Raw genomic sequence first — 9,616 nt, 5'->3', positions numbered from 1 at the left:
TTAAAAGAAGTAGAATATTTTAATTTTATTAGATAAAGACACTTTATAGCTTTTATTGCACAAAGAAAAAGCCCCCGGCCCTCAATATTGCAATGTATCGTTTTAGAATGAAGTTTCCCTACAAAATGCAAGCCAAAGACAATAAGAGCTGATATGGTGCATAGAGGTAGATACAGAAACACCAATATCAAGGCAACACAGCTACTAAATAGTTTATTATATACTGCATTCATGTTATTAAAATGTAACTGTCATTTCACAAAACACCCACATAAAGATTTGTCAGCTCATTGTAATGCTAGTCCATGAGATCCCACGACACCCAAAGCTGATAATCAATAATCCATTAAGTATATTTGGAGCATCAGCGTTGCCATTTTTCTGTGGGGGAAGGATGTACAATTTGAACTAAGACCTTTTGAAATTAAAACAAATAGAGTAATACATACGGTACAAATATTTAGTCACTGGAGCTTTACATCCAGGAAAATGAAGAAATCCTAATAATTACTTACCTTTGGTGACCTCAAAGCAGTTCGAACAGTGAACCATACGCTTGTAAATCCACAAGCTGTCCCCAGCCTTTAGATTACCCAAAGTAATGTTACACACCTCACACTGCCAAAACACAAATGCTCACATGAGGAAACAGAATCCTGAGACAACAATGGCTGTATACATCAAAAATATTCTGTGAGGTCTTAATAATTAGGAGTTCATGAGTCACTGGTAATTTCAAAACAATACTAAGACTTTACTTTGGTAAAGTCTTGACATAGTTGTTTTTCAACCACTGCTTGTTGTTGACCAAAGAAAGGAAAGCCCCATCTTAAAATTATTTTACTCACTTTAAAGCAGGAAGCATGGCATTTCATATTTATGTCATCCAGGACCATCTTGGCATCACCAGTGAAGGGCTTACGGCAGACTGTGCACAGATCTTTCTCTAGCACTGTCCTGTGTGGGACAAAAATTTATCAAGTGTTTATATTAGAGTAAAAGAAAAGTGACTGTATATATGTGTTCTTGATTTAATTCTATTAATTTTGTTTCGGTTTTATTTATATAACACCAAATCACAGCAACAGTCGCCTCAATGCACTTTATATTTTAAGGTAAACCATACAATAATACAGAGAAAACCCCAACCCCAGTCAGACACCACCTATGAGCAACCCTTGGTAACAGTGGGAAGGGAAAATCTCCCTTTTAACAGGAAGAAAACTCTGGCAGAGCCAAACTCAGGGAGGAAGACAGGATAAATATCAAGTTTACCTTCTTAACTTTCAGCAAACTATAACAGCAACAATTGGATGGACTGGTGCAAAAACAATTACAGCAGAAATAAATGGTCCCCTAGTTCTACCTCAATTTTTTTTGATTGCCTTGAATGCTGAGCAATGCCCCCTACAGCTAGTTAGGTTTTTAAACAAACACGTGATCTTTAGGTTTACTTTAGGTGTATTTGCTAAAAAGCAATTATTAACATGCTGACATGCTGTATTAAGGTGGTTAATGTGACAGATGCTTAAAATCTGCATATCAGTACATTAGCATGCCGATATTCATGCTTTGCTCAAAGCAACACTGTATCCAAGTACAGCTTCACTGAGCTTCTAGATGACAGTCAGTCTGCACACTTATTTCCACACAAATGTTTTCAGTGTCTAAAAAGGCTATTGCTGCCCGATTCCTACCTTTCAGGAGGTGCATATGCACTCTTCACGGAAGACTTTGAGTAGGTTGGCTCTGACAGAATGTCATCTGACCTGCTGAGAGAGTTAATGAAAGAGTGTTGTTTTACTAACTCGTACAGTGTTTGTGTGCCAGTGATAAGTTTTGGATTCGTTTGTTCAAAAAATAATTTAATACCTGCGGCTCCTGTATGATGTAGAAGAGTAGATGGAGGGACTTGTGATACTGGTGTACTCATAACTGTAAAAAGATAACATGGCCCAGAGATTGCATGTGGAGTTTAGAATATGTTTAGCGCATACTGTTTATAATGTCTTTGTTTGCTTTGCTTCATACCTGGAGTCTGGTCTGGAGTAAGTATAAGTGTTGCGGTTGCTGCTATAGTCATCACTGAGTATGAAAAAAGGGAACAAATCAGGAATAATAGAAAGAGTATAACCACGCTGCACTATATTTTTATAACAAAAGGTTGAGAGACAGTGATAGTAATTACCTGGTAGTTATGGTATAGGAGGTGGTGCGAGTGGAGGGTATATCACTGGAGTATGAACTGTAGCTATAAAGAGGCAATGGATTTAGTTTGATAAGAAAGAGCTGGATGTAGAAAATATTGTTATGATTAAATAAATTAGAGTTTGATGAGGTATAAAGAAACAGAAATTCTAAAGGAGAATAATAATAATTTGAATAAGTAAATGGGTAATCCAGGAGTGCTCTGTTAGTTTACCTGGAGAGGCTGCGGGTAGAAGATGTTGACACTGGAGAGGGACTTTCTCCTCTAAATGACAAGATAAACAAAAAAGGTCAATTTGACAAAACTACACACAAACTACACAATTTTTTGGTCATTTTTGTCATTCATTTCTACTGCTTACCCTCTGCTGCTCTCCACAGTGACAATCTCTGTCTTTTTGACGCTTGAGCTGCTAAAATGGCAAAATGTGAGGTTTCATCCACCACAATGGTGAAATAGTTGTTTTGTTTTTTAATGACTAAATGTTCACTGAGATGTCTCACCTGACTGGGGAAGAGGAATCAGATCTGATGGAAGTAGGCAGCAGGGTGTCATACAGCTGATCCTCAGCTCTGCAGTGACAGAAATGTAAATTTAGTGATTATACTGTATGTGCAGTTCTTATTTTTTTTTAATTCTGTTTTCTTTTGTACAACAGTTGAGGTTTATACAAGGTTTATCTTACTTAAAGGAAGTCTTTGTGGGGGTTTTAGCTTTAAAAACATCACTGAAAAAGTAAAAAGAACACCAAACATTTTACTGTACTGTTTGTATATTTATATCGGTGCCACTGTTTGTGTATTGTGCTGTAGTAACTTACTCATCATAGCTGCTTTTCACTGTCACAGTCTTAGTAGTGGACACGATTGATTTGCTGTGACGAAGCCAATATCAGGTATTACATAATGATCAGTAACGTATGATTATAGTGTCAAATTAAACAGCATCAATTTACTTACTTTAAATGATCTCAATACACCATTTATAAGAACATACCTAATATATAACATATAAGGTATACTGTGACGTGCATTGTGTGCTTTTCAGCAACTCTACTTTCGACATCATTAAATTCAATAACAATTGCAACAATTTATTAGATTTTTATTACAGCGTGTATAAAGGCTAAATGGGAGGACTCATAATGAAAGAGTGTATGCATTACCTATCATCAGCCTTGACTGAACCTGGAATGAGTGTATCATAGAGTTGGTCTTTAGCACTACAACAGACAAAAGTAAGAGACACTGTTAGTCGTTTTTTAATCACATTTTGCTGCGTCGAGCTTGGAAGCTCCCTAAACTTTATGGTGCTAATAAATATTTTTTTTAAATCTCTGGCATATTACAGAGTTTAATAATAGTTATTTACATGGAGTCATGACGTCAGCAAACTTAGTCATGTCAGGAATATTTAGATTCCTGAACATTTACTCCAAAGTTACTGCATGCAAAAAACACTAATCATATTCACTCACACTGCTCTGTCAGATGTGTTGTGTATACTATTTATTTTCAAATGGTTTATTGATCAGCTATGTTTTGTTAAACACTAAAGGAGACTAATACTGTGGGACAACTACATTGTGGTAGCTCAATGTTTTGGACAAAAGTACATCTCATGGCACAGTGCAATATCAGATAGTAGAATAACAAATTAAATTTATTGCTATATAAAAAATGACTTTTATCTGACTAATTTGAATATGTCATCTTAACAGTATGCAGAGGGTCAGAGGAACATAACCGGATTGCGCGCGCTAGGATGGTACTCACTTTGTGTCAGTGCTGCTTTTCACTGTCACAGTCTTAGTTGTGGAGATAGTTGTTTTGCTGCATAGAGAAAAATGTGTCTTACTGAGAATGTAATTACTGAAAGCCTGGTGCCATGACCAATATAATCTAAGTTCTGGGCTTCACCTCTCTGTGGGTGACAGATCATCCTGGATGGATGAGGGGAGGTGCGTGTCGTAAACTTTGTCCTCCGTACTGCACAGAACAATAAAAATATAAATAAATCTGAAATTGCAGGTGACACATGGGTTATAATACTACACTAACTGAATAATCTGTGTCTTACTCTTTGGTGAGGGTAACAGTTGTCTCCGTCACTTTGGGTGTCGTTAAGGTAGGTGAGTAGGGTTGGTATTCTTGCCTGTTTGGAAAGATGGGGAAAAACTCAGCCTCTCATGTAGCATGATGTGCTTATATGTGGCCTCTTTAAGAAACTCTAAATATACATCTAAGTGCTGCAATTTCTAAGATGCTTTTAAAATACTGGGTTAGCTTGTAAAGCAAAAGCTGTTGTGACTTATTATATCTGAAGGCTCAGCCTTACTGGCCTATGACTTCTAAGTGAAAGTAGCAATAAGTCAGTATGAAAATATTCAGTGTTCAGTATACTACTAAATCTTAGTTTTAGCTATACACATACACAGTGAAATTGTATATTCTATGAAAAACTAATTACACCTTTCATATTTTCATTAAATTTAAGAGGGTAAGTTGCAGTTAGGAACCGATAATCAAATACACTTAATTGATCACCCAACCTGACTGACATGATGTTGCAGGAGACTCGTGACTGATAAAATCATTCGAAAATGTATTACTTCAAGTTTTTGCTGCTAAAGGTTGTTCTACAAGCTAATGAATCCGTGCGGGTACTTAGTGTTTTACAGGATTGCAAAGAGTCCCGTCAAGAGTTTCCTTCTCACAGGACTGGTGTATAAGTTCTGGCAAGTACAGTCTGATATTACTATTTCACAGGGTCATTATGATTGATTTCATTCCATAAAAACAATTGTTAAATGTTGTACTTGGTTTCAGTGGAGCTCTTTTTTAACGAATTGATGTATAACTGGGTAGTCTAACCTGTAATGATTAAAACTGATGTTGGTCATGTTACTAAATATACTTGTTAGTTGCTCGACTTCAGATTCAACAGCCTGATGAGTGACGATGATGCTGTTTCTCATACTGAAGTAAATAATTAAAATATTGCATCTACTATAAATCACTACATTATTTTTACCCTTTGCTGGAAGTCCTGACCCGGTCAGAGAATGTCCCAGAGCTGATTGGAGTTTTAGTCACAGGAGACCTATAAAGGCAAATAAATGTCAATAATATGATACGGATTGCATGTGTAATAATGTAACTTGATGCAGTGTTCCCTACTTGACGCTTTGGGTGGTGGTAGTAGTGGTCTCAGTAGTTGATCCATCCTTGGTGACTGTGGTTGTTTTGGTGCTGAAAAAAGAGAGACGTGAAACCCATTTACTTAACGTGTCATTGTAATGTGTTAACTTGCTGGTGTGTTCATGCATTCCTTGTGTACCTTGTCTTTGGATACTCTGTCACAGTAGTCTTGGTTGTGGTGGTGCTGCAGGGACATGGAAATACAAGATTACACATTATATTAATTTCTCCTCTGTTGATTATTGCATTAGATGCAATGGACTGGAGCTTTACGTACACAGTGGGTGAATCTGCCTTCACAGATGAATATGTACTGTAACAAAGAGGCAGATCATTCAGGTGATTTCCTATTCAAAAATTCCAGAAAGAGTCAATTTTGGGCTATGAGTGGTTTTACAAAAATGTACCTTTTAGTGTAGGAGGTCTTAGTGGAAGAAAGAGTGCTGCAAAACAGAAAAAAACTCTTACTTAATCTCATGCCTTGAAGTGCACAAATTAATAATAACACAACTGTAACAAAACTGTGACTGTAAAAGAAGAAAACTGTACTAACTTGGTCTTCAGGTCATTCTGCTTTCCACCGAACCTTCAGTGAGAGAAATGACTCATTATTGTTCCTGCCATTTATATGGCTTTTATTTAAATATATCACATGTGTCACACAAATGGTACCTCTTGCTGAGCTCTTGCACAGATGTAGCTGTGTTGCTTGGTTTGGTGGCTGTTTCTTCTTCAGGCTCTAAACTGTGAGAAATGCATAAAAATTTACAGGATGCAAAAGAATAAGAGACTCTTTTCTTAACTTGAAACCAGTCATCACAGAACATATTAGTGTTCCTTCATTTGTCTGCAAATTAAGGTGAATTTAAATGTTTGTTTTACCTCGCAAGAGTTTCTTTGGATTTGTATTGACCTAGAACACTTCTGGCGAAGTTTGGATCTTGGCTGTAGGAGAAAAAAAACTATTTACACAGAGATGACTCAATGCTGTGACTCGCAAGAGGAATGTGAGAAGGCCTTTTTTAAGGTTGAAAGAAATCTGAGCTTTGACCCAAAAGTCACACCCAACAATTCTGCCATTCTCTAAATGCATGTGTGCGTAAGCATCTGTTTTAACTTTTATCCTTGTTGTACTTACTCAACAGGTTCTTCCTCATCATCTGGTTTTCTGATCCAGCTGTTGTCTTTTAGAAGAGAAGTCTTGCCTGGTAATACAGGACAGAAAAAATTACACATTTATCATTCATTTACTTAATTAAGTAACACACAGTTTTAAGGACTTAAAAGTTAATACCTGTTTAACAGAACATAATAGAGCCAATTAAAAACTAATTAGCACACTGCTCCTGAAAATTAAATGAGGAAGGTATTTATAAAGTTTTCTAATCAATGAATACTCTTTTTTTGCATCTCAGGTCTTGTCTTTACTGCTGCACACTGCAACAACTGCACATTGCTGTATTCGAGCTGTGGTTTCTCTCACTGTGATGCACTTAAAAATTAAATTAAAATATAGCATGTATGGGGCGAACATAAGTACTGGGCTTGTGCATTTGTAAGTATTTTAAGTCTTAGATGAAATAAACTACTCTGTTTTTAAAATTGATTGGTTCATTATTTGTAATTCGAATTTCTGTATCATTTATATCACTATTAATATACAAAAATATGTATCTTTATATATTTATAATATGCAATATATCCTTCAGTCTATTTTACTGTTTTTCCCCCATTGTTTTTATTTTGACAAATTCTTTTTAGTTTACATACTCATTTTGACTACAAGCAATAATCTAACCTATTTCAGTGAGTGTAATAACAAAGGGAAACAATTTCATGCATGTTTTAAATATATTAAGTATATTATTAACATAATTAATAGGCAGCAGAGTCATATAACTACTGGAACCTTTCAGTCTTGCATCTGCTATTTTAAAAATCCGCATTACTTAGAATTTGATTTGTAAATTTTATTCTTTGATATTTCTCAACTTACCAGTTTTGTAAGCGCTCATTTTGAAATTTTACCTGTAAGTGTGAAACAACAAGAACATTGATGAGAAAACAGGGAAAAAATGGAGCACAGCTCATTAGCCACTGGGTGGCACGCTAGGCTAAAACCTTTTATGTGCCGTTGGTGTCTTTATGCTGCATAATGAAGTGAACAAGTAATCACTGCTTTCTGCCATCTGTATACTTGTGTCATGAGCACACACATGCCCTTCATGGACAGACTGGATTTATGAGCTTGCCTTGTTGGGTTTGACACTGCATCTGTAGTAAATCAAAAGTTCTGTTTAACCCCAGACTCAGGAAATATTAAGCTTAAACTGGTTAGTCTTGATTTGTACCCACATGTAAGACACACCCACCCACAACACACCTTCTCCAAACACGCCTTTGTCATCAAAACAGAGACCTTTTGCTGAGAAAGGCGTGACAGGCCACAGTCGATCGATGATAAAGCTTGCGCCCTTTCATTTCACCCTCCAGCACGAACATACATCATAAACCTCAAGGTAGACTTACAACCCCAACAGAAGTTATAACTGTAAATGGCATATTTGTCTGTTCATGAGTCCAATTAGTTTTTTTTTTTGTCATTGTTATGTGTTTCTGGATATTTAATTATCGGACAAAAACAACAACAACAACAATCTTCTAGTTTCTAAAAGATAATTTAAATGTTTTCAGATAAGATATCATAAAACAGATCAAATCTCTCATCCAGTGGTTTATCGGATCTGAACTGTTGTGAGAAAAAACATTAAAGGCAGAATATGCTCAAAAAACGTTTATGCCCAAAATGCTGACTTTAAGTAATTTGATTACATGTAAAGTTTCCATGTAATTTTGTTACATAAGTACAATTTAAAATGTTACATTTAATGGAATCTGATCAAATGAATTTCACTTGATTTTATACATTCTGTTTTTACCAAGCATATTCTCCTTGATTATGATTCATGTTTTGAATAAAAAAACTTTTGATTTTATCGCTTTCATCACGTTTCACTTGAAATAATTTCTTCATCTTTATTTAGGGTGATTGTTTTTGAGTGCACAACTGCAAATCAGTCCGTTCTGACTCCTCTTTTTATCTGTAAGGCACCATTATTTCCTCAAAAGAAATGCAATCTGACATAAACACTACAACGATATCATTACATAACCCGACATACAGTGTGTTCTCTGATTTATTTTCCTTTACGCCTCAATGCAAAACACCATCTCAAAAAACTCGTCTCATATACAATCTCAATTTATCGAGTATATTTTTAATACCTCTGAAGTATCATTGCACACAGTTTCAGCTAAAATAAAAAACTGATAAAACATTCACACACAGAGAAAGAGTACATACCTCCACAGAAACCTCTTTGACTTGATGGAAAACTCTCACTTCCAGCTCGGCGCTCAACACCTGTCTGTCACGCTACACAATCACACCCTTGTCATTCCTTTTGCTTTAAACCTTAAGGGAGTGGAGATTCAAGGCCACCCACGGGCGTGGCTTTACGGAAGAATCAGAGAATAGGTTTTCTCTCTCTGTCGCTCTCATTCTACATGTTTCTATCTCCGTCATCAGTGTTTCCTAATTGCTTGTTTTTCGAGAACATGGAACTGGGTGGGGTGCTGAAAGACCTGCAGCTCAACTTGAGTGATGAGGAAGCAAACCTCCAACGTGGGTGTGGGATTCTCTCTGTCCTAATCCTACTACAGGCTTGAACTTGCATAAATATATTTTTAACACTAGAAAGTAATCTTGTGGCTTTTTTATGCTCATTGTGGTATAATGTAAATTGAAGATAGAAATATAAAGCATGCGCACACACTTCACTCACTTCATTAGGTACACTTCTAACCAAATTAATCCAGTATGGTAGTTCTGCTATAAATTCCACCTATTAAGAATCCTCTATATTTTTGCTGATGTTGTCAGTAAGATGATAATTCTATTGGGGTCATGAGACTGAGAGTGTACTCAGTTGCCTGTGATTTTAAATGTAAATGCTGCCTGTGGTGGTGTTTTTATTGCATTCAGTTTTGCAGATAGACTAAATGAAGTGGCTTGTGTGTGTATTTGAATATTTTTGGAGGCGTTTTAGCATTTAGTACGACAGTTAAGAGTAAAGCTTGGAGAAAGACAGCACCAAATGGTATGGTGCAGATTCAAACCAGAGCCTTTGCAATAGCCCGACAGCTG

The 9,616-nt window shown here is 36.1% G+C and overlaps 1 protein-coding gene across 3 annotated transcripts; it reads right to left on the bottom strand.

The window, feature by feature from the left end:
- On the bottom strand, positions 1-8,892 carry scel (sciellin). Of its 3 annotated transcripts, none has more exons than XM_085250231.1 (27): positions 8,774-8,892; positions 7,406-7,437; positions 6,548-6,614; positions 6,292-6,354; positions 6,082-6,153; positions 5,963-5,995; positions 5,817-5,852; positions 5,687-5,722; positions 5,549-5,593; positions 5,389-5,460; positions 5,243-5,311; positions 4,289-4,363; positions 4,129-4,197; positions 3,985-4,041; positions 3,375-3,431; positions 3,030-3,083; positions 2,895-2,936; positions 2,713-2,781; positions 2,571-2,621; positions 2,423-2,473; positions 2,189-2,251; positions 2,032-2,085; positions 1,873-1,935; positions 1,698-1,772; positions 849-957; positions 516-618; positions 1-381 (listed from the first exon to the last, which is right to left on the bottom strand). In XM_085250231.1, the coding sequence occupies exons 2-27, from the start codon at positions 7,422-7,424 to the stop codon at positions 365-367; spliced, it is 1,521 nt and encodes a 506-aa protein (XP_085106357.1). In that variant the 5' UTR covers positions 7,425-7,437; positions 8,774-8,892; the 3' UTR covers positions 1-364. The 3 variants fall into 3 exon arrangements, with proteins under 3 accessions (XP_085106357.1, XP_085106359.1, XP_085106358.1); XM_085250233.1 differs by having other exon boundaries at positions 1,698-1,769; XM_085250232.1 differs by having other exon boundaries at positions 2,571-2,618.
- Between the last annotated feature and the right edge of the window lie 724 nt (positions 8,893-9,616).

This window comes from Mchenga conophoros, linkage group LG16 (assembly GCF_057382185.1).
Source record: "Mchenga conophoros isolate Kocher_MC1m ecotype Shallow Benthic linkage group LG16, M_conophoros_male_GT1.1, whole genome shotgun sequence".
In the NCBI taxonomy this organism is placed as follows: Eukaryota; Metazoa; Chordata; class Actinopteri; order Cichliformes; family Cichlidae; genus Mchenga; species Mchenga conophoros.
The sequence above is the reverse complement of the archived record's forward strand: the minus strand, read 5'-3'. Positions and strand labels throughout refer to the sequence as shown.